At 38.6% G+C, this 26,071-nt stretch overlaps 1 protein-coding gene across 2 annotated transcripts in view; it reads left to right on the top strand.

Moving 5' to 3' along the window:
• Positions 1 to 22,446, top strand: part of spata20 (spermatogenesis associated 20) — a 36,662-nt gene extending 14,216 nt beyond the window's left edge. For both annotated transcript variants that reach the window (XM_077503450.1, XM_077503451.1), the window contains exons 13-16: positions 3,786 to 3,994; positions 7,130 to 7,329; positions 8,657 to 8,737; positions 21,728 to 22,446. In XM_077503450.1, coding sequence (XP_077359576.1) covers positions 3,786 to 3,994; positions 7,130 to 7,329; positions 8,657 to 8,737; positions 21,728 to 21,922 — 685 coding nt within the window. In that variant the 3' untranslated portion in view covers positions 21,923 to 22,446. The remainder of the gene's footprint in view (positions 1 to 3,785; positions 3,995 to 7,129; positions 7,330 to 8,656; positions 8,738 to 21,727) is intronic.
• Positions 22,447 to 26,071: the final 3,625 nt, after the last annotated feature.

Below are 26,071 nucleotides of genomic sequence, written 5' to 3'. Positions count from 1 at the left end.
GTCCATGAAATTCATGAATTGTTTTTGTTTTTAAACTGGACCAATTCACATGTGTTCAATTTATACATGGGAGGCAAAGTGTGCTGTTTTACAACAACTGGTACACCACGGACTAGTGTTAATGTTGTCAACGAAAACTAAACAAAAATAATTTCATCAACACACATTTTTCACCGGACTAAAACTAGACTAAGACCCTCATTAATAAACAAATCCGGAGCAAATCCGTACGCATTTTTGTCGACTAATGAAGACGAGACGAAAATGTACTTCACTTAATAAAAACTGGACTAAAATCTATGGTTCAGTAACAAAAACGAGACAAAATATGATTTTGTAAAATCTTGTCTGTTCATCGGTCACTGTGACACTGTCATGTGACATAGTGACACACCCCCTTTCAAATCTGCAGCTAGCGAGTGCAACATGCACAAACACATGGGACAGACAGGAGGTGGATTCACAGTGAAAAGTAAAAAAAAAAAAAAAAAAAAATTATAGATATAATGCAACATTAATCTAACAGCTATAATGTTCCAACAATAATGTTAATCCAACAACTAGCTTATGCTAACTAATTTACTAGCTCATAGCATGCCGCTATAGTAGCCACTTGATAATATACTATACCGACAAGTTGTTTTTCATTAAAAAGATGAGTGGAAATTGTATGTGAAATAATTTTAGATCCGAAATGTTCAACATAATTTGCTGACAAAAAATAATAATACAGGGTTTAAATGATTGTCCTGACTAAAATGAGACTAAAATGTTGACAAAATGTTGTTTTTGTTGGCAAAATCTAGACGAATAAAATTATGTTTTCTTGGACTAAAATAAAGACTACAATGCTAGACTTATAGTTGACTAAAAATGGACTAAATAAAAACGGGATGAGGTTGAATAACTATGATTGTAATTGGACTTAAACTGAGACTAAATTTAAAAATGGCAGATAAAATTAACACTTCCACACAAAATCACAAAACGCTATTAAAAAAAAAGTATAGATTTTTTTTCAACAATAAAGTATGTCAGCTTTTTATGTAGCTCAATTCCCGGTCGTTGAAGTACGAGTTGAGCAGTGATGGCGACCAGAGTTTCAGTTCACTGGGAGCGCTCTGCACTCCCAAACTGGAGATGTGGCTGTGATTGGGTTCAATCCCCGCCCCCTCCAATAAAAAAACGTTTTATTTTCTACCCACACAAAGGAGGCATAGGTTAAAATAGTTATAATGTATGGCATCTTTGAGTAGACTTTAAGTATCATTTAAGTATCTGTCCTCTTTTTTTTTTTTTTTTTTTTTTTTTTTTGGGGGGGGGAATCAGAATATGGTCACCCTAACTTATCTTCAGTACTTAACTTTGATAGCCAATAAAATCAATATTACAAGCTGATTTTCATTTGCAGTAAAAGAGAAAATATTGCCATCAAAATGTTAAAAATGACCTTTGGTGAAATGCCATTATGCACGTTTGTTAAAACGGCTTATCAAATTTTCAACACTTTTGAAGGTTTGTCTTTTAATTTTAAACATAAAAAAAATACAGATTTGTTTAATATTTATAAAAAAAAATGCAGGGAGTTTCCAGTGTTATCAGCATGTATTAAGCTAAATAAAAAAATAAGCAAGTAAATCGCTCCGTCAAGTTTTCTAAAATTTAAATAGTTTTCCCAAATTTTTCAACATAATTTCTTAATTTTAATTTTAACATATTAAAAAAAATAAAAGGTGTAGGGCATTCCCAGTGTCAGCATCATCCTTTATGAAGTAGAAATTTAAATAAATATGTAAATAAAAAGTTACACGTAGCTCACTGAGCGGCCAATGCTTGCTAATGTAAGCTAATTTGGGGGTTTCGTCAGGGTTCGTAAAAGGTTTCACAAGGTCTTCGCAGACAGAAAAAAATTACCTGGACATGTTCAAAATATCTATATAATATGCAACAAGTAAAAACTGTCAAAACATCTTACAAATCCTGATGAAAATACAAAATTTGTGACGTTTGCGAGCATTCACCGCTCACTGAGATACCAGCTTTAGGGGCCGATGCAGATTATTTTTCAAAATGCTAAATATCGGCACCGATAATAGGCCCGGACAATAATTGGTCTATCCCTAGAAGAAATGCTCAAATTTGGCATGATTATTGGTATGTGTGTTCCCCACTTAAGTGTTTGCTAGAGATGATAGTGAACCAAAACAATACAGTAGGTTATCAATGACCTCTCTTTGATTTGTTTTCTAATTTTGCTTCCCAATCGCCTGTTAAAACATTTCAAGTAGAAGGGGGCGAATTAAAAGCTCCTTGAACATTTCCAACAGGCTTTAATCTCTTAAGAGTTTTTCTCTTGAAGACCGCCGTCCTTTTAACTGGTCACCTCAACCGACTGACATGTCCTTGTGTGAAGGAGACATTATTATCGGAAACTGCCATTGTGATGTGGTTGCTGGGGGAAATACTTTTATGTAGCTGTGATAATGGGGGTCACTGTCAGGATACGGTCATTTTTTCTTTGGTGTGGTGGCTTCATAATGTCTGCTTCTGACAAACATCTATCACACTTGCAGACCATCTCGCAGAACTCTCACCGCGTAGCTTCCTTGACTTAAAAGCTGATAGAGCATTCCAATTTTCTAATGAGCCCTCACTTTCCTCTTCGGAACTACCGATATGACTCAGGCTGTCTGAGAGAATAACAGGTTTCCTCACTTCTACAAGACCACTAAAAGTTTCTCCCTGTCCTCCAAAGTCCTGTTTTCAAACCACTTGACCGCTCTTCTCACGGTCTCCATAAATCTGTCCGCCAGCCTTTCCTAACACGACGTTATCTGACCCCTTGTCACCGTCCGTCCACTTGCACTCACCCACGCATGGTGCCACTTTGGGAACATGAGGGGGAATGCAATTAGTGTGGGGAGTCAGGACCCTCTTGAAGATCCTTCAAAAGATGCACTCTATGGGTTTGGGGAGGGAAATGAGAAAAAAAGAATGGATAGGAAAGATGTTTTTGAGGTAGGGCTACTCGATTACGAAGAAAATAGTATTAATTATTTCGGTAATAATTCAAATCCTGATTATTTTTTGGTACAAAACAGATTTAAAAAAAAAAAAATATTACGATAAATAAATTCTTTGAAACACGATTATGCCTGTTCCTTTTGGATGAAATAAAATGTATGAAATTAGGAACATTGAAAAACGAAAGGTGCACATGTATAAATTTAAACAATTCAAAATGAGTATTAATAATAATCTTTTTTTTTTTTTTAATGCTGATTTTGTAATTGTGGAATGTAATTGAAATGATGGCATTCCTCCCTGTGGGGGTTGGCCGTCATCTCTCTCAGTGTGGATGAACTCCTCCTGGGTGCCTTTCCTCACAGGGTTCTTCTGTGCCCCGCCGTGTGTCTGTGGGTACGATCATGGGGATATGGAGGGGGAGGGAGGGGCTTTTTCTTTTTATTGTATTATGGATGTTTTAATTGTTTAGCACTTTGAGTTGCATTTGAATGTATGAAAGGTGCTATATAAATAAAATTTGATTTGATTTGTAATTGTAATTGATTGTCGATTAATTGCCCAGCCCTATTTTGAGAAATTTGATTGGCTGAAAAATGACGATTTGGATTGGCACCTGATTGTACACCTTTAAGGCTAAATATTGAAGTGATTGCAACATCCGCATCTCGAACCTTGAAATTCCTTGATTGATGATCTATAAGGCACTTTTCATATCACAATATTTCTGACAATCAACCCTTTAATCTGCTTTATTCCAGATCACCACCTATTCCTGGCTTCCTGGACGATTACGCATTCATCATTTGCGGCCTGCTGGATCTCTACGAGGCCACCCTGCAGACAGAGTGGCTGCAGTGGGCCGAAGAGCTGCAGCTCAGACAGGATGCGCTGTTCTGGGACTCAGCGGGTGGAGGCTACTTTTGCTGTGATCCCAGTGACAGCACTGTTCTACTGAAACTCAAAGAAGGTGAGAGAGATTTACAGTCATTTCAGTGGCGCCTTTGCCCTATTCATGACTTACTGAGACACAGGTGAGATGCATTGGTTAAAAATAAAAAGGCTATCATATTTTTCAAATATCAGTTCAAATCTTTTCTGCATTGCCAGTTGAAGGTGATCAAATAGCAATCATTATTTTGAAGTTCTATACGGATAGATTATGGAAATTTATGTTGACCCATTTTTTCAATAATTGTAAAAAAAAAAAAAAAAAAAAAATAGTTCAGTTCATTAACTCTTTCACTCCCAGCAATTTTCACTGAAGTGTTTTCCTGGATTTTGACTGATTTTGTAAGGCCCGTGTTTTATTACTATAAAAATATTGAACCTACCAAAAGAGATGTTTTAGTTTTAATTTTTTGATACCCTCCCTTCTTACTTTGACCATCTCCAAACATTTTTGTTTTGTTTATTTTATTTGAACTGAGTCAAATGCCATTTTTAGCATATGTTGCGGGCCACTGAAAAATGGACGGTGGGCCGCAAATGGCCCCCGGGCCATAGTTTGGACACCACTGGCTTAAAGGCTGACCTTGCCGACTAATTGCATCACAAGTCAATCATATAGGGATGACGTGAAGAGATGTGTATTATGCACACTACTCACTCACACTCTCGTTCACACCAATATCCAATAAATGTGGGAGGAGAAACCACATGGAATTGTGATTACAGCTCTTTTAGGCTGAATTTACGCTGCAGTGCCAAATTGAATCTCTTTACACATATCTTTCAAATGACGCATATCCAATATGTTTACATTCACTGAACACATGAAACCACCATGCGGGGGTGGTTTTAAAATATATTAAAGATGATGCACCAAAATAGCATCACCTGCGTCACAACTTAGACCTGCTTTTACCTGGTCTAAAGTCTTGTCTACAATTGGTCACCAAATTGTAAGGTACGCCTTGGGACGAGTATTAGAACGCTCAGCCCGCGTCCTGCCAAATGCCCCACGTGATGATTGAGTTATTATTTTATACTGAGAGATGGTGAAAAGCTAATAGTCATAAAGGTTGTGAACTGTTGACAGATCGGTGATGAGATTGAGTGTGAGAGAGCTTGCATGCGCGTCAGGCCTCTCACGTCTGTCACAACTGCATGTGTGTGTATTGATTGAAGTCGACGTTTGAGACCTTTCATGTGAAAGGATCGACTGTGACGTTGTGGTGGCGGCACTGGAATGGGTTGAAGTCCATTAGTGACGCTACAGCAGCACGCGTGTCTGTCCCAATAGCAGTCTGCCTCTGCAAGACGGATTACTTCTCTGCCACAATTTACACCTGCACTGCCTTTCTCAACTTGTCGTGTTTTTCTATTACCTTGAGCTGTCGAGAGAGGCATTCCATTTTAAAAACCTCTTTTATAAACAAAAAAATGGTGGGTGAGTTTTTTGTTATGCCTTCTAAAAGACAGCATATGTAAACTAGAAACAATGCACCGTTATTTCCACATATGCGTTGTTTTGTTACACACAGGTTTTGTTACGTTGCAGACATTTTGTGAGGTCATAGGTTATGAGAAGATACCACACAGGTTCTCTCATTGGACACTGGTAAAAGATAAGAACAGGCCTCTATATACAGCTTTAAAAGTTTCAATGATTATTTCACATTTTGCGACTTTATATTGTATTATTATGAAAATATTACTCCTTCTAACTTTACTTTTTTTTTTTTTTGACAGTACACAATCTGACTATTTAGTATTTAAGATTTTACATTTTCCGGGCTTTATATGTTTGTTTGTTTGTTCTTGTTTATTGAACATATAAAAAGGTCATGTCTGATTTAAATAGAACTTTGCTTTTAAACATTTTTTTAAACAACTCAACAAGTGACGTGCATCTTTTCTTATGTTGTATAAATGTTGTTCAAGCCATTCCTTATGAAAGAGTATTTTATCTCTGCTTTGAGGGATCATCAACTTTTACTGGAGCTTAGTTGGGGACCAACTTTTCCTGATAACTCTGATAGTTCACTGGTAATGCCCTGTGTTGCCCAGCCAGAGGGTGCAGGTTCGATCCCAGCTTGCCCCATATAAAAAACAAAAAACAAAACAATCAATACAAGAAAAGGGCGATCGTGGGAGCAAAAAATATTATTTATTCATTTGTCAAGCAAGTTAAGTTTTATATATTTTCTACCCTCTACAGTAACTTTTCCACTACTAGCACTGGTGCGAGTAACATTTTTAGTTGCTCGCACAGCACAGGATTTGGTCGCATTTTATGTGGAGGTGCAAGCATGTCCTTGGCATACGCAACTCGATATATTTCATTGGAATACAAGGTTTGCCTGCAACAGAAGTGGCTATCAAAACAAGTCACTCATTTCGTATAACCTAACTCATGTCAACATTATTTTGTTTAGCTCAGTAAAAGTCAGTACTTTTTTTTTTTTTTTTCCTTCACCTGCACCTCGGCCGATGTTCCCCTGCTCCTTTCATCTGTATCATTTGATTTGTCACCTTCAAATGGCCCTCCTTTACCACCATAATTCTCCTCCTCATTGTCATTTTGTTTTAGAAAATAATCAGCAATAGACCGCTTCATTTTTTTTAAAATTCGCTGCCGCTTTTCCATGAGCGCCACACGACACGCTACCACCTCACACCCGCCTCCATTGCTTTTCCGTTACAGGAGGTGCGCGGCGGGAAGGGGGCGGGATCATTTGGAGTCTGCAAGCCAAGCTTGCATTCCCCAATGCGTGCGGATCTGCCATAACATTTCACAAGGGGCAAGTCACTCCAACATTGAACCATATTTACAATTTAATATGGACCACCATGGATGAAATATTGCGATTCACGACCGGCTTGCGAGTCGCGAAGCTATTTGTGAATGGAGCACTCTGCCGTTCAAGTGAATGGGAACACACGACCGCGATTTCTTTTTATTTTTTAACCACAATCATTCCAAATCCAGCTACAAGTACCTTTTAAATTGTAAATATAGTTCAACGTTGTTGTAAAAGTTTATTGTATTGATTGTATGTACCGTATTCTTATGACTTTGGCGAAAACTGGCGTAAGTATCTTGACGCCAGGCCGAGTGTCCTAGTTTATGTTTCTGATCATTTCCTTTTGTGTCTTTCAGATCAAGATGGAGCCGAGCCCAGTGCTAACTCTGTGTCAGCGTCCAGTCTCTTGCGTCTGTCGCAGTACACTGGAAGGCAGGAATGGCTCCAGCGGTGCCAGCAGCTACTGGCAGCATTCTCTGACCGTCTTACCAATATCCCCATCGCTCTACCCGAGATGGTCCGGGCCCTTATGGCGCAGCACCACATGCTTAAGCAGGTTCGACTCTCAAAAACACTCATGAAAAAGAAAGAATTATTGTTTGTCCATTCAGTTTCCTGCCACTAAAATTCTCTTGTGGACCCGCAAGGATAAAAGAGCTGGCCTTTCTATTTTTGAGGCTGATTAATGGTTTGCTCCTTGTGGTGAATCCTTTGTATTTACTCTCATGATATCTACTCTTTATGGTCGACTTGCATACTGATACACCTACTTCTTGGAGAGTGTTCTTCACTTGAGTGGATGTTGTGAAGGGGTTTTTCTTCACCATGGAAACCGTTCTGTGATCATCCACCACTGTTGTCTTCCATGGATGTCCAGGCCTTTTTGAGTTCACAAGCTCACCAGTGCATTTTGTCTTTCTCACAATGTACCAAAATGGAGATTTGGCCACTTTTAACATTTCTGCTCTCTCTTTGATGGTTTTGTTCTTTATTTTTTGTCAGCCTCAGGATGGGCTGTTTCACCCCTATTGAGAGCTCCTTTGACAGCATGTTGTGTGTTCACAGCAACAGCGTCCAAATGCAAACGCCACACCTAGAATCAACTCCAGACATTTTAACTGCATATTTGATGACAGGTTAATGAGGGAAGGGCCCATGTTTTTATTGTTTATTTTTTACAGCCTTCTGAGTCAATTTTCCAATTATTTCTGGTCCCTTGAAAAAGAGAAAGCTACATTTTAAAGAGCTGTAATTCCTAAACCCTTGTTCCAATTTAGATGTCAATACTCTAAAATTAAAGCAGAGAGTCTGCACTTTAATTCTATATTGATTATATGATTGTATTCTGGATATGTTTTTGTCAACAGCTAAAATAACAAAACCTGTGTCACTGTCCAAATATTTTTGTGCCTAACTGTATTATCTCTGCTTTGAGGGATCATCAACTTTTACTGGAGCTTAGTTGGGGACCAACTCTGCCTGTTCTAACTCTCTTTCGCTTCATAATTCACCAAAAATGGTTATGCTTTTCTGTTTGATAATTTGTTCGCCTTTCATCTTCTGTTAGGAGCAGCAATTAAATCATTTTCCCTGACAAACTTTTCTCAAACAAACTTGAGAGACTCGTGGGGACTGTAGCAAGTCTAGTTAACTTTCTGTCAGACATATATGACCTGCGGAGGATGAGTTAGGGCCTCGGGGCAAGAGTAACGAGCTCCAAGTGTGAGACAGTCAGAGTGGCAACACCTGCCTTCCTCGTTACTGCTACAAATACGACACTGACCTCCGTCACCTCGTCCCCCTCTCACGTCCCACCTTTGCCCTCGTATTTCACTCTAATCACGCTCTTTCATTTTTTTTTTTTTTTTTGCCTTTCTCTTTAGATTGTGATCTGTGGCCAAAGAGATTCTCCAGATACAAAAAGTCTTTTAGAAGTGGTCAACTCACTCTTCCTGCCACACAGGGTAAGCATTGTAGCTGTACTGTAACATGCAATATAGCATAATAGCAATTTAAATTGCCCAGAGGTATTGGTGGTTTATGCAAATATAAATACCGTAAAATGTTCCCTTGAAAATGATGAGCTGTTTGCCTAAAATGTGAAAGTCTTACAATTTTCAAAAAATATTCCGATAAGAATCGAACCAGCAAGAAAAAAAAAAACAATCTATCTCATTATTTCCCCTTTCTTCTCTCAGCTAATGATTGTTTGGTTATTTTTAAATAAACCTTTTTTTTTCAGTGTGATTAACAAAGGCAAACACAAGCAGAAAAGTAAGTTCCTCCAAAATGAACACACATACAAAACAATAGAAAACATGCAGCTACAGCAAATCCCACAAAAGCAAATTAAAAGTTGCTATTGGCTTGTGTTGTACTTAACCATAACCGTAATTAGATCAGCAAATTAAAGTATTTTATTCTCACTGCACAAAGACACTCGCACTCAACAGGGCTCTGAATGTAATAGAAGTGAGATGTGTGTTATCAGACATTAGCTTGCGGTTGCGTCAGGTCACTCCAGATCCCCGTGGGGAGGGAAAAGACAGAGAGTGAGCCAGATTGAGCCATTATCAGCATGGATCAGTTATTAAGGGACATGCACTGGTTGGACTATCACACCCGGGCCAGAACCAGTCACATGCTGAGTGAGCCTTGTTACTGTCAACTTTATCAGGCTGGATTGTCTCCTAGAGCACAACTGTAGGATTTTTTTTCTCTCGCCAGAATGTAGGGGGTCACTATTTTATTCTGTTGGGTGTGTAAAGTCACTAGGGATATTCGATCCCACATGTTTTCGGACTGATACCAGTAGTAGTTTGAGTAGTCATGGATATCCATACCAAGTTACTACTAGTATTTTTCGTTAAAAATAATAATAATAATAAAATAAAAAATAATAATTTTAAAGAAAGACCTATATATTCCGGTATATCAGTTTTCCTTAAAGTTGAAAGAAATTAATGGCATTTTCTGCTCTTCTAATCTCTAATTTCTAGTTCCAGATCATTAAATGGCCATTTGTGAGTACTGATACTTTGAAATAGCATCAGATACTGACTCAATACCGATACCTATGATCAGTATTTGCCAACTTCAAAACCTGTAAAAACCTCAGTTTTGCTCTTCGATGTCTTTTAAAGTAGAAGTCAACCTTAAACATTTCTTCACAATATTGTTAAATTTTATCGTTTGCAGAGGGCAGCCATTTCGCCACTTACTGACAACTGAAGATGACATCAATGTTGCTCAGGCAACAACCAATCACGGCTCGCCTGTTGAGCTGTGATTGGTGGTTTCCTGAGACCTGAGCAACATTGATGTCATCTTCAGTCGACAGCAAGTGGCAAAATGGATAAAAACAGCTGGATGTTGCTGCTTAACTCATATTCTCCTAACACAATATTAACCAGAATGCCATATTTAGTGGGGCTGCATAGACCATATTATTGTCAAAACCATTTTTTTGGGTTAGCTTCCCCTTTTAATAAGGCACAAAAATCCAAATTGCGATGCAAAATTGCTTATTTCGAACGTTGCAAAGACTGAGCATTTTTCCAATGCAAACTTCTTGTACAATATTCAGTATTTGCAGGCGAAAACACATATTCTGTATCAGCAAACATGTGGGATACTATATATGTACGCCCAGATGTTGGGTGACCTGCTGCCCATTAGTTGCTGCGCGCACACAAATACACTTTCCCACTCACAAACAGATGATGAGATTCCGTCCTCAGTGGATTTGCACAAGCAGTGTTGCCACAGTTACCTTGAAAAAGTAACTTAGTTACTTTACTGATTACTTGGTTTTAAAAGTAATTAAATTGCGTTACTGATTACTTGATTTTAAAAGTAACTAAGTTAGATTAAAAGTTACTTTTTTAGTTACTTTCAGCAGCTGCCGATAACACCATCTCAACATAAAAATAATGCAGTAGAAACAGAGTTCCAAATACTTTATTGAAAGTGCATTTTTAACATGAAAATAAAGTTTTTTTTTATTAAAAACAAAATAGGCAGTCTCTCTTGACTTCTTGTAACGTAAATACTTTTTAGAAAACAAAAAATAAAAATCTATCCAGGTTGAAAATGAAAATCCCCTAAATTCCTCTATTGTTTGTTTGTTCCGCTATTCCAGTGTGTACACATGTATCAGTTTAAATATTTATTAGTAGTTATTGACAGTTATAATTGTTTTTTGGTTTGTTTGTTTTTCTCTTCAAAATAAGGATCAGGAAAACAAAAGGTTGATAATTTAATGTTAAATATAAATATTTAACCTTTAGACAGACACCAACACAATTAAACAGAATATTTGCACATTGTGAAGTATTTCAGAAACATAAATTTAAGACATGAAATAAACCTACCGTCCAGCCAAAAGAAATATGAAGCCACCTTATGGAACAATAAATCTATCAAACACATTTTAACCACTTAATATATGCAAAAATATTTCCAAAAGTTCATTTCCCTTTTTAATCAACAATTTTTGTATTTAACAATTGTTTTTCTTTTGTCATCACTTTCATTTTTGGTTAATGTATGACATCTTTTTTTGTTTTTTTAATCTGAGATACGATGATGACCACAGAATCACTACTGTTTATATTTTGTTTTTTGGGCTGTCGTTCATTTTGAGTTTGATGACGTAATCGCGGGCACGTCTCAGTTCTCCTATCTGCTGCTCATGCAGTTGTAGACATTGACAGGGAGCCACAAACTGAGAAATGAGATACTTGCAGTGTGCTTTTAGCTTAGCTGGTGTGTTGGCTGTGGGACATACCTGTGTCGTTTGAATCCATGCATTGGATCGTCACGGGAGTTATTCTTTTTGGCTCGCGCGCAGTACCAACGCCGGCCCGGGACATACAAGTGCACCGAGAGGACTCGTTAGCCATGGGAAATACCGAGATGTACGGCACCGGCTTCTGCTAACTGTCTCCATTTGTATGTTGTCACTCGTTGCGCGCGCGCGCGCCGTGTCGCGAGCACGGAAACACGGAAGTAGCTTGAATGGTGATGCTACTGAAATGTAAACAAAACAAGTAGAGCACGGCGCAGAACTCTTGCTATTGTTATGAAAACCATAAAGCCTCACTCGCAACCGATACGGTCGTTTAGCTCCCCTTGACGAACGATGGTTCGGTCGAATCGTTTTTTTGTTCCACCCCTACTGAAAACGTAACTTGTCTGACGTCACTCCCCCTGGCGAGAGGGCGGAGACGACCTCATCCCATAATGCTTCACGGACCAGTTGAGGATGGAAATAAATTATTTTTTTTACCACTTTTATGGTCCATAATGCACACTTTCTTTGTTGTGTTGTGTGCCTGTTGGTTAATAAAACTAGTAGTAAAAGTATCATCACTTTTGTTTTGAATGTGCAAACCATTCATGACCAGACCATGGCTGAATTCAGTGTGGTGATCAATGACTTCTGCCTCATCTTCGTAGTTAGCAGTAGTTGTTTGTGACTGTTACAACAGTGAGATAGTTTGCCTTCTTCATGAAAATGTGGAGTAACGCATTGATTCTCTGGACAGTAACTTTAATCAGACTACTTTGTAGAATAAAGTAACGCGTTAGACTATTAGTTACTTTAGAAAGCAACTTTTTTGAGTAACGCGTTACCGGCAACACTGTGCACAACACACTTAAAGGTATAGTGCACTGACAGAAAGGGATATCCCTGTCCAGCAGCTGATGCAAATTAAATCATAACAATCATAACAATCTAACATTCTACTGCAATCTTTTGACTGGTGGAAAATGGAAAACATTTTGAAAAAAAATGGATATAAATATAATAATAGGGTCAAGGGGAGGGGCATGACTAAGGGTGGGGAAAAAGGGGGATAACTGGATGAGATAAAGACTTTAAAGAGTGAGGGCATTCTGTTTCACGTTACATTAGGAAGCTTTGAGCCGAGGAACATGCCTAATTTAAATCCAATTACTCCTTGCTTGTGTGCTGAATGAGCTGTACCAAGCCCTGAGGACAAGTACACACGCACAAGCACACCCCCACACACACGTGCAGACAAAGCACAAATTCCTTCAGAATGTTATTTGCACTTTGAATTCATAAAGAGGTCCTGTAGGATTGTGTTCCGTTTAGTCAGAAATGCAGCATCAAAAATATTATTTGATTAATGCAAAGTTCACGTTTATGGTTTTTGGAATTGCTGAAATTGATGGAAGAGCGAAATTGGAATCCAGTAAGATGTAGTCAAAAGATAATTTAGCCAATTATTTTCATTTGTGTTCTTAACACTGACATCTTGCTGACTGGCTGACATTTTGTCCACCATTCTCCACTCTCACATTAAATAAACAAATGTATTTCCCTGTGGTGAATAAATAGCAAAGCAAAATTAAAAGTCAAAATGCATGTAGCAAGGTTCATAGTGTCCTAAGTTTTTTTTTTAAAGACTTTATACACGACTAAATGATTTTAATTTCCCTGATATGATTCAGCAAACTGCTACTGTCTTTATTAGAGGGATACATCTGCATGTAAAGTATATCAGTAAAAGAGCAAGTAAAAATGGAGTTGTAAAATTGATTGACAGGCGAGTAAAGTATTCCAGTTCATAAAATGGCCCTCAGATGGAGGAAAGTTGTTCAGGAACAACCCAGGTCACAGTCTCAAGCCTTCAATGAACTGAAAACTGCTGGAGCACCAGTGGCACTGTCTACCAGTGTGAGGTTCTGAATGCTGAAACACAATAACAGAATAAGCCTTTGAAGAACCCAGTTGATCTAAGTGGAACGTTTAAGTCAATGGTTCATAACCTTGTTGGAGGTAATGAACCCCACCAGGTTAATATGCGCATTCAATGAAACTTCTTTATTGAAAAATAAAATCTGACTTTCAATCCCCAAGTTCATGACTCTAAGGTTTACCTTTTTGACATGTATTAAACACAACAAAAAGGAGAGAAGACACTCAGTTGAAAGCTCGCGAGGAGAGAGGAGACAACTGACTGGTACAATTTACTACTGCACTCTCTGAAACAATCCCCTCCTCACCTTCTCTTTTTATTTGGTTTCTACACCCCTAGTTACATAGGTGTTCCGACCCTAATAATGCAAATGCAAAACATAGTTGGAACACAGTGTACTTGCATGTTTATGTGTGTGCATGTGAGTGGAAGATTGCTGAGTACGTGTGGTCAAGTTTGCAATGCAATCATTTCTGAACAGAAAACCAGCGGCCTCAGCAGACTGGCTCTAACCATTCTGCTGCATTAGATGTTCTGGTCCTTGTGCTTCTTGAGTCATCTTCTGTTAAGATAACATATAGCTAGGCTACGTGAATGTGAGTGTGGAGCAGAGCAAAGTATTCTTCCTTCCAGCAAATGTATGATAACTTATATTTACAATTATTCTTACAATGACAAAGCTAAAGAGTTTACTGGTGAACAAAATGAACAGGGAGAGTCGCCTTTGCATCGAATCTGACTCCGTTCACCTTGAATTCAGAAAGCATTGTGTTCTTGTATTCCCCATCTTCATGCAACTTAAGTAAGTGTTCCTTTACTTGTGTTAAATAGCTACTTGTAGTTGTGCTGCAATTGCTCAACTTGGCGTCACAAATCATGCAGTTAGTTACGACACTGCCTACCATCACTCTATATTAATAGAGCACTTTCAAACAAGCACAGCTTTATTTCTTAAGATGGAACCTAGGGGCAGCAGATACAATGAAAACAGCAGGGGCCACAGAATTGAACCCTGTGGAACACCATATGTTGGGTTATACATGTGAACTCGACTCCTGAACGCACCAAATTCCCTGCAGCCAATGATGGCCAAGCAGGACGTATCGTCACGGATCATATGAGTCGGATGTGTGTCTTGACCCCTGGGGTTCGAGCGGACCAAGGTTCAGAGCCACTGGTCTAATTGAACGATTTAAGTCAACTATAGATGTTGCTATATGTTAGTACTGTATTGTGAGATTACATCAGAAGGCAACTGTTTATTCCCTAATTTTTTTTTAATGACTGCCTCTCTATCCTGATGCTCATTCACAATTTCTATCCACAATACCCTGAGGAAGGATGAATAGCTTGGCAAAAAGCGTGCAATAGCAATGGCCTTTAAGAGGAAAGATGGTCCTTACAGAAGGCACCTTTTAAACGCTGGAGGGAAACGTCAGGCTATCCCTAACAAGTCCATAGAGACTGAGAAAGGGTTGGAAGGGTGATAAAGAAGGCGGCAAAAGAAAAGAACATGAGTAGCGGTAAAGAACCTCGCCAGAGGCGAACTAGTACTCTGAAGAAACCAAGCAGAAGAGGATTACAGCAATGTTCTCTCTCTGGGTGCCTTTATGACTTCTTAGCGCCCTCGCAACCACTTTCTGTCTTATTGCTACTCCTGTCTCCCTCCATCACAATCACCTCAAGACTGGATGTGTGTGTTTATTTGTCTCCAAACATGATCTGTGCTTGGAATAGATTGGAGCGCTCTGTGGTAATAACCTGCTAAGCCCAATAACAAGTCAAACAGCTGGACACACGGTGATTAGCAGCTGCGAGAAAAGTCCCAGATGGAGAGAATGCTCCTTTCAGCTAAAACACACAGATACCTACACGCTCACTTTTTCTCTGCAGATATTCCCCATAAACGCCTGACATTTATCCTACTTTTCACTTCCGAAAATTGCTAATCTGGAATATTACATTTTCCTTGATGTAGTAATTCCTCGTCTCTGTGTACCCACAAAGCTATGTGGGAAGTGTGTTCACGACTGCTTTTGCCGTGTTGTTTGAGATTTAATCATCACCGTGGTTGTATGGTGTCATTGGAAAGGCTTTTCCAAAAGGCATTATAGAAAAGAACAAAGAGGAAGTCACGCTTAGACAGACCTTGTTTGATTATATCGAGGGGAAAAAAAAACACAAAACCAATATAGACAGTACAATGTCCACTCAACAGACTTTGGTTCAGTTTCCACTCAGTGTTTTTTCTATCTCTGTATGTGCTCTGTGATTGACTGGCAACCACTTAGCCAAAAATCAGATGGGATAGGCTCCAGCTGTAATTTCCGGACTTGATGAACTCATTCACTCCCAGCCATTTACACAGAAGCAGTCCCATTCGCTCCCGGCTGTTTTACTGGATTTTGACTGATTTTGCAAGGCCCACAGAATATTGTGTTCTATTGCTATAAAATCATATCAAAAGAAAGATTAAAGTCTCTTCTTTCATCAGGAAAAAAAAGTATGTTTCTATCTGTTTCTGTTTTGCAGCAATTAGCATTAGAAGAGAGCTAAGTTTCATCAGTTTTCACAAATCTATTCAAAATTGTAAGTATTTGAGCTTTTTTTCTACCTGGCCCTGGTTGATTTCCTTTGCTCTGCTGCCAACTGCTGAACTGGTAATAGAAATACTTCGAGCCTTCTGTATGCTCTAGCATAAAAAAAAAAACAAAAAAACGTGTAAATACATCTTTGAGACACTTAGAACATTAGCTTAGCTGGGGGTTCTTTGTCAAATTTTTTCTTTGAGGCCATCTGTATCTCCCATCTTCTTTTGGGTCCAATTTCCGCATCTCACGTGACAGTTCATAATGACCAATCATCCGGCAAACTCAGTTTTACAATCCACCATGCCGCAACTCTGAAGAGGATAAACAATGTACTACGATTACTATACATGGATGCAGATCAGACGTCGGAGTTGGCTTAAGTCTGCTTGCTGTGTGCCGCTCGAGTTCCAGTTGTTGAAGTGTCTGTCTGCATTTGCCTCTGTCGTGTTCATAATGTCGATGATGTCTTTATAGAACCTTCCCCCGTCAATATTCGTTTGCAACACTCGCACGTCAGCTTGGATCGCCAACAAATTTATACTTGACTTGACTTTTATGACTCTACCAAAGGAGCATTTGCTTTCATCATGAACGCAGCACGAGCTGGTGAAATATGTCGCAGGCGTCAGCGACTGATTGAGGGGCTCAGTCATTAATTCCGCTCAGACGTCAAGGTGTCTCACAACTTGCTGCAGACCGTTAGTGATTTAGTGGAGAGACTCCATTGGATGGAGACTGTCAACTGGTGAAAAGTGATGCCAATGTGACACAGGACACAACCTGCCTCTGGAACACGTCCGCACACCCTCAAAGCAGATGACTTTTTCATTTGGTATTCAAGGGTTATGATGTGATGTTTTTTTTCAGTGACGTGCTGTATTGTTTTCCTCAGCAGTCAGAATGAGAGGCCCCAGAATTGAACCCTGTGGAACACCATACATTCCTTGATACATGTGAATTCATATTGCACACATTCATTCCACCACTTTCTTTTCTTGCTAAACTTAGTTTGAAGAGATTACAATGATAAAGAAATCATATGATGTACCTTCACAGCAATCACAAGTCGACTACTGAGCACATCACATTCCCTCAGCACAGATAGGCCAAGAGTCAACACAAAATATAACCAGAAATTGGAGAATATTTACTGTTGAGAAGCTAAAATTGGGATGATAGGGACAATTATCAAAACAGTTAATTGCTTATCAAAAATGATTAATCTGATAATCGATTAATTGTTGATGAATTATTGCACCGCTACAAAAAAAATGCTGTTAATTTAGGTCAGATGTGGCATGATCCTTACTGTATATTGGATGGCGGTCTAAAATATTAGTTAATAGGACCGGTGTTAAAAAGAAATTGATTTGGTGAGATCGCACTATTACGGTGTGCAATTCTTGTATCAATTCAATATGCAGACGAATCGATGTTTAAACATCAATTTTTGATTGAAATGTTCAACTAAATGTGTAACTTAGTGTTAGGGCCTGATCAATTTGGCCACAAAATGATATCTCAATTTTTCCCCCCCCCTTTTTCAGTCATTCAGGACGATAATGATTTTAATCGATTTTAATCTAATAAACCCAACAAACATGTATTTAAATGTTTCATTTATATATATTAAACATTCATAACATTAACTTTCATAGTTTGTGCTTAAATGCCACAATGAAGTAGTTGGTAGTTATTGTAAACATGTCTTGTAAACCACCCATTCAGCATTCTGCCACTTCTGCAAAATTACAACTCGCAAAAACTTTTTGGATGTAACAGGACATAAAAACAATATCTTCTAATAATCCAGACAAAACTCAATTTCACAATTTAGCAATTTTTCAACTATTACATTTTTTTAAATGATGATCTGTCAAATTTTGATTTATCGCTCATCCCTACTTAGGGTTATGGTTCTGTTTCTTCTTCGGTACATTAAAAGTTTTAAAGAAAAAAAAGAAAATAGTTTCTTCTTCGGTTGTTGCTTCAGGTCTTTCCGGTGCACTGCTGTTGATATAGCGCCTCCATATTGGTGCAACACTGCAACTCCAGTTAAAATGCATTCCTGCCGATCTCAATCAACCAACACAGCTGGAGTACCGTCTTGAGTGATATCAGTGGTTTAGGCTGGAGGTGGGGAGCAAATTAGGTGGAGGTGGCCGCCTCTGAATTTTGTACACAGGAAAAACCCTGACCAAGGGGAGCATAAATAGTGAAGTCTACTGAAGTCAATACTGCCTACTTCTCATTTTTGTTCTTTTTATATCTTACCGTTATGTTAAAAAAAAAAAAAAATGCACATGTGAATGGAGCTGCTAGTAAAGTGGATGTCAAGGGATGACTGATGATGTATGCAGCACATGTGGTCCTGCAAGCACCAACTCCCACCTTCACCAGCTTTTCCAAGCTGTCCAAGTGTGAATGTGTCTGTCCTGGGGCTACAGTCCAGATGCCTGCTTGTTATGATGACTGGGCTGCTTTCCTCATACGTGTGTGTGTGTGCAGGAAATAGAGATGAAAAAACAAGGGACAATGAGATATGGATTGAGGAAGTAAATCTCCTCGTGCTCTGCTGCACATGGCCACCATCATCACTCTTCCCCAGGAATGACTTAACTTCATGTGCTTGATTTTAAGTTGAGGGCGGAATCCAAGGTGAAAGATGGCTGTGCTGTCAAATATGGGGGAACGAAACTGCCAAAATTCAAAATAAATAAATGACTAAATAAATAAATAAATGCCTAAAAGTGTGGATATAAAAAAAAATATCATTTGAAAATTATATCCCAAAAAATACATATAAATGAAAAAAAAAAATAAAAAAATAAAAATAATAATATATATATATATATATATATATATATATATATATAAGTAAATACATTCAAATTTAATTTTTGAATCATATTTTTTATATCCGTTTTTATTTTCACTTTTCGTCATTTATTTATTTATCTATCTACTCATTTAGTAGCTCGGTGAACAAGGAAGTTTCGCTGGCTTGCAATGGAGAGCTCCACCAATGGACGACTATCTTTTATCTAAAGTCGGAGTCCAGCCCAAGACATGCTTAGGACCGCCCCCTCATTTGAATAACATTTCGACTTGGCAGTACGGCCCAGAACTGCCCAAATTCAAAATAAATAATTGAACAAACAAATAAATAAATGACAAAAGTGAAAATAAAAATGGATATTAAAAAATAATTAAAAAATTAAATACAATTGTATTCATACATATTTTTTGCTCTTTTTATTTCCATTTATATTTTTTGCATGTAGTTTTCGAATTAGATTTTTTATATCTATTTTTATTTTCACTTTTAGTGTTTTTTTATTTTTATTTTTTTTATTTAGTAATTTGTTTATTTAAAATTTTGGCAGTTTTTGTCCTCCATCGTCAACACAAGTACACTGTGTTCTTTTGATGTTTCTTAGCCTGGCTGGTTTGGCAGAATGCAATGGGGGAGAGTGGGAAGAAGATGTCACCGTGAGAACGTTTAACGGGTGGGAGTTGTGTTAATGTAGGTTAAGTTTGTCCGCTCTCATGTGAAGCCAAAAATGTCTGCTAGCATTTAACACACGCATCATGCTATAACCAATATGATCTCAGGAAGAATTTGAGGAAATCTGCCTAAGAATAGGCGGGGTATAAACATACTTGGATAAATAGTGCATCAGCCGAACTCCCATTCCTCTCAATCTTCTTGTCCTCGTGGAGTTTCAATCGAGTTGTGACACAGACACTCTCCAGCGTGACCTTTAGATTGCAGGATGCTCCATGTGGTCTGGGCCCGCACGGAGACAACATAATGCTGACATGCATTTAAAAAAAAACAAAAAAAAAAACAAGAGTCAAGACAAAGAGGCAAAGGTTGCACTTTGCATGGAACTCCTCATCTTGTCTCCTTAGCAACAGTCACACCGTCATGAACACATTCCGTCACACTTTTTTTTTTTTCCCCCCGTGTGTCGAAATGTCGGAGAAAATGTTTACAGCCGTCGTCAATAGCACCCAGTGTGAATCTGTAATGCACCCTGTTCCTCAGGCTCGCCACCATCCGTAAACAGAATGAAATAGTGAAGCATAAATATTTCTTTTTTTTTAATGGCCACTGAATGTAATTCCCCCTCCTACTTGGACTGATAATAGAAATACTTTGACACTGCTGTGACAGCTTTCAAACAGGCAGTTGAACTTACGGATTGATTCCTGGCCTTAAAGGTGCAGTTGCCTTAGGGCAACGTGGTGGTGGACTTTAGAATCATTGCGTGACAACTCAAAACCCAAATATGAAACTTGGTGTACTGGTTGACAGCGATGGCACATTTGTACATTTCAAATTTGAGGTCAATCGGAGCAGGGGTTTGGAAGCTACACCCCGATGAATTTTGACATTTTTGACAAAAAAGGGGCGTGGCCAACTTCCTTTAAATCCTTATCTCAGGAACTACTGGGTCAGTTTTAAGGAAACAGGTATTGTTGGAAGCAGAATTCGACAAGGATTCCAAAGTTTACCTATTTTAATAACCTGCCCTTTTGACCTATAATTTGACCTTGGAATTGACCTTGTGGGTTACTTGACCTTAACATAATTTTTCATGAAATATAATCGCTCACGTTAAATGTTTCAGAGTTTTTTTTTTCAGCAGCAATAAGGAGTCACTGAACATCATGACGCTTTTTGCCAAAAATGTCAGAATTCGGCAGGCCGTAGCTCCCAAACCGCTGCCCTGATTGGCCTCAAATTTTTGACCTAGCAATGTGCCATCACTATCAACAACTACACCAAGGTTCATTAAACAAAATCTGCTTGGTTAAAATGTTCAGATTTTTTTCGAGGAGTCATTTTGGTAAACCCCATATTCATCCCCATACAAAGGCTGGAAGGAACTAATTGGGGTGCTAGAGTAGCACCCCAATTAGCGTATATTGCAACCCAGCCTAGCCGAAATTCAATTTGAAATTGAATACTGGTAGAACAAAAATGTCATAGCTAAAAAATATATATATTTTGTTGTGTATGGACAATTGTTTACATATATATATATGTATTATTTATTTATTTTATTTTGGAATAAAGTTTCTTAATTGTCTTAATTAAAAAATATATGGTTCATTATATTTGACATTGGCGACTTAACACAAGGTAAGCAGAAATGCATTTAATTTTGGGTGTGTTAGCTTGCTTGTATATTTTTTTATGTGATCAGTGTAATAACAATGTAATAATAATGTAATAAATGTTCTTGCAAGTTCTCTCCTCGTCGCAATTATCTGCAGCTTTTCCACTCTGGTAATTAGTGAACATTTTGTTTTCTTGAATTCATCATGACTAAGAGACTTTCTGTAACTTTTCGGTGTGCTGCAATGTCATTCTCTGGCATTCAACGATACTTGCATGTTCATCTGCATATGCTTTTTTTTTGGGGGGGGGGGGTGGGGGGGGGGGGGCTGCAATTTGTACCACTGAATTCCAAGTTGTAGGCTTCCATTGTACATTTGCATTTATATGTTCAGATAGTGGATGGATGAAAGTTTATATGGTCTCATATCACTCTAAATCATATTTCATGAAAGAACATTTTTGCCCCCCCCCCCCCCCCTCCTCTGCACTCCCATTTGGCAGGTCCTGATCCTTTTAGACGACAATGCGGACGGTTTCCTCCGCCAGCGTCTGCCTGCGCTCTCCTCCATGTCTCAGCAGGGCGGAGTGGCCACCGCCTACGTGTGCCAGGACTTCACCTGCTCACTGCCCGTCACCGACCCCGAGGAACTGCGCCGGCTGCTTCTGGTCGGCCCTGAGAAGACTAAAGCTGAATGAGCACTTGAAACACTTGAGGACTTTTACCGAATGAGCTTTCAACACTCGACTTACAGTATTTGCAAATCTGTTCAATTCAAATACTGTGTCTGCTACGGTCGTAACCTCAGCAGCTATATAGAGCCGATTAGGTATACAAAAGTCCCTGTAAGGAAACACACTCATCTGCAGTGGCAGCTTATTCTAAATATGAAGCGCTTGTAGCCTTTTGTGACTGCTCAGAAGGAAGTCGCACACTTTTAATAGAACTTAACCTCACGTTGAACTTGCTTTTTTTTTGTGTGCAATGGAATGTCTTTTATTCTGCAAGCCTTGTGTTCTCGCTTGCATGTCACATGGATCTGGCAGCAGTTGCCTCCTTGTCGGAAATATGCGTATGTGGGGGTAACGTTGTTTAGTCCGTTCTACGTACGTGCGCTTGACTTAATGTGTCATCACATCAACATCAGCGATATGGATTGTAATGCTACCCGCACTCTTAAACATGTGCTTTCTCTCTCATTGAATTAACAATCTTGAAGTCACCACGTCGACGAATGGAGCTTTACGGTCAGGATTTGCAACATATTTTATGGAAGAAAGTCTTTGGGTGAAGTTGAAGATAAGTTGCAATGGCAGCCATGGAAAGTCATATTGCTGACAGCCGTCTGACTGTCGTTCTTGTATATATATTTCTATATATATATATATATATATATATATATATATATATATATATATATATATATATATATATATATATACATATATATATATATATATATATATATATTTATATGTGGCTCTAATATGCTGTCGCACCAAATACAGCAGTTCATCCCCAAAAATCTTTGTTATTCTGCTAATTTAATGGCTATTTTTATTTACCCCAAACAAGTACCAGCACTTATACGAGCATCGTTTTTTTTTCTTCTTTTTCTTTTTTTTAAAAAGGGAAATCAACCTCCAAAAAATGCTTGACAATAATATGTTCTACATTGCCCCACTAGTCTAAACATGATGTTCTGCTTAATATTGTTTTTATGGAATATGAAAAGCCAAATCCACCCGTTTTTAATCCATCCCAGGGGGCAGCCATTTTGCAACTTGCTGTCAACTGAAAGTAACATCAAAGTTGCTCAGCTAACAGCCAATCACATCTCACCTGTTGTCTGAAGCTGAGCCGTGATTGGTCGTTTCTTGAGCAACTGTGATGTCATTTCCAGTCGACAAGAGGTGACAAAATGGCCGCCCCCTGAGATTGATAAATACAGGTGTATTTTTTCTGCTGAATTAATATTACACAAATGCAATACTAAGCTGAATACCGTGTTTATACTAGTAATGAAATGGGCAACTAACTTAATTATGTTTTAGGGCTTCATCGGTGATTCTGACCAAACATTAATATGAACGTCTAGAAAAACATACAGTATTAACATAATAATAATGGAAAAACAACAATACAATCACTTATTTTACAGTGGCAGTGAATTCAGGATACAGTTTAGTTTTTTAAGATATTACATACAGCAGTTAAAATACAATTTTCACAAGCCATACAACAATCTTGCTATAAGATATACCAGCTTACCAAATAGAAATGAATTTTCATTCAAAATGTCTTCATGATATAAATTATACTATATTTAATAAATGATCTCAGATGAGAAAAGTCCAGCTGCAGGAGAGTGATTGTGTCCCAGTTGTCTGCCGTATTCCTCTTTTGTACTATTTATACTCCTTACACAGAGAAATCCCCTCTCGTTGTGTGGAATGCCAGCAGGCTGAATGAAGGTAATGTAAACTCTGTGTGACTTAGCGTTGTTGGGAGAAGGGCCACATGGGAATGTTCACTTTGTGTGTGTTTCTATGTGAGTGTATGAAAGGAGACAGATGGGCCGCTGATGGTGAGGCGAGGGAGTTTGGCTCCCAAGTTCCTGCTCTGGGATGTGGAAGCGAAGGAGGCAAACAAGATGTTTCAACCTGTCACAGTAGGAATGTCGTATCCCGCCTGAGGAAAGTTGCCACCTCATCGCTTCACTTTGTCGGCCAGTCATGGCGCTAATCCACCCTTCCACTTTTCCCTGGCAACCAAAAAAAGATGTTCTTAAGAAAAGAGGTGGAAGATGCGTTACTTTCTATTTGAGGTATTTTGGCCTATCTTTTACGTAAAGTCACCGTGAGATTACTTTGCATTCCCTCAAACACCAATCCTGAATTTACTTTTGACCTTTTGTGTGTATAAATATATTTTGGGTAACAGGTTTATGATCTGCCAATGATTTTAGCTAGACTTAGGTTTGCCAACTGTCCCGTATTATCCGGGACGGCCCGTGTTTTTTGGGCTAAATGGTTATGTCTCAAACGGGGCCTCAAAAGTCCAATAAAATAATTCTCAATTCTTACACGAAATGCAGCAAACGGCATCTTTGCCATTTTTGGACCACGGCTGCTCCCGTAGGTTGACAAGTGACAAGGAAGTTGCTCGTAGCCAATAAAATGAGTCGCTGGGTGTGACGTTATGTGGAGATCTTGCAAGGAGAGAGAGAGAGAGAGAGAGAGAATGTCCGTGTTCTTCTTTTGTCCCGAATATTAAATTCTGAGTCTTTGAGAGTCCACTGCTGAGCAGCAAGGAGGAAACTGATAGATCCTACCAGGTTTGAAGAAACAATAAACGTCCAGCGTGTACTCCACGTGAATTGCAGTCCTTGCGGCGTCCGTACGGCCTCCGTACGGAAAACGCACCGCGTCCGTTCCGCAGCCAGCGTGAATTGGGCTTAAGTCACCTGACCTGGACCCAATAGAGCATGCATTTTAACTCCTGAAGGGAGAACTCTCCAGAAACAAATGAACTGAAAGAGGCTGCAGTAAAGACCTGGAAAAGCATTTTAAACTAAAGAAATCTTATTGACTTTAATGTCTGTGCTAATACTTGAAAATTGGGTGGTTTCAAACAAATGGTGCTCTGTCACAGGTTGTTTAACATCCATCCATTTTCTTGACCGCTTATTCCTCACAAGGGTCGCGGGGGTGCTGGCGCCTATCTCAGCTTGCTCTGGGCAGTAGGCGGGGGACACCCTGGACTGGTTGCCAGCCAATCGCAGGTTGTTTAACACATCTTGATGTAAATACCATGAAGTGAAGGCTAAAATTCTGGAAACAAACTTGACTTGAAAGTGACACACTTGCTAACTACCTGTAGACAGTATTCACAAACATGTTTCATTGAATGCAAATTGATTTCTCTTGTTCTGGGTCTGACTCCAGTTTATGTTGATAAGATTGTTCATACTCTTACCTTAATTAAAGAAAGAAAATACAAGTACCCTCTTTAAATATATAAATATATATAGCAGTTCATTTGTCTGTTTCACCCTACAAATCCATTGAAGGAAAAATGCCATTATTTCGAACCAATATTTCTGGTGTAGACAACTACATATTACAAGTACTTTACCAGAAAGTACCAATAGAAGCTACATGACTTTCTGACCGCTAAAAGGTGCAAACTAATCAAGTGATCAAATTCAGTTTTCAAAGTGTGAATTTGTGCTGGTGCGTTATGCTCTATCTTTATGATGGCAGGATCAGGGCCATGTTCAACATTGTTGTTTGTTCTTCTCTTTAACAGCTGAATAAGTGATAATGCAGCTTGCTTTCATCTTTTTGTTGCCAGGTCATCCTACTCTGTTGTGCGAGACAATTTGGATTTAAAAAAAAAAAAAGAAAAAAAAAGTTTTGTCTAAGGCATGCTGGTGTGCCTGTTTCCAGATTTGGCTGCTGTGCCTCTCGCCTGTCTGTGTGATAATGAGGCCACAGGGGGGCTGACAACAGTGACACACTAACTTGAAGAAAGGGAGAAGCGTTCAGTGAGTTCAAAAAGATTCCGATGCATCTTACATGCTCAAGAAGATTTCATTTTGCTGTCAGAAAAGGGCTGATTTCCAAAAGTTGCTGCGCTTGGCTTCAAACTTTTTACAATTCATGTTAAAATCAAGTGTTATGAGAATGAATCGGAGGAGTATTATTTTTGAAATCTAAACAGATTCACAATGATATATACTATTTAAAGAAAACAGATTTAAAAGAGCAAATTAGGCTGTTGTTGGAATATCGCTAGGGTTGTATTAAAAAAAAAGGTCACCAAACGTATAGAAAATGAAGTCG

This window comes from Festucalex cinctus, chromosome 17, assembly GCF_051991245.1.
Source record: "Festucalex cinctus isolate MCC-2025b chromosome 17, RoL_Fcin_1.0, whole genome shotgun sequence".
Classification (NCBI taxonomy): Eukaryota; Metazoa; Chordata; class Actinopteri; order Syngnathiformes; family Syngnathidae; genus Festucalex; species Festucalex cinctus.
The sequence above is the reverse complement of the archived record's forward strand: the minus strand, read 5'-3'. Positions and strand labels throughout refer to the sequence as shown.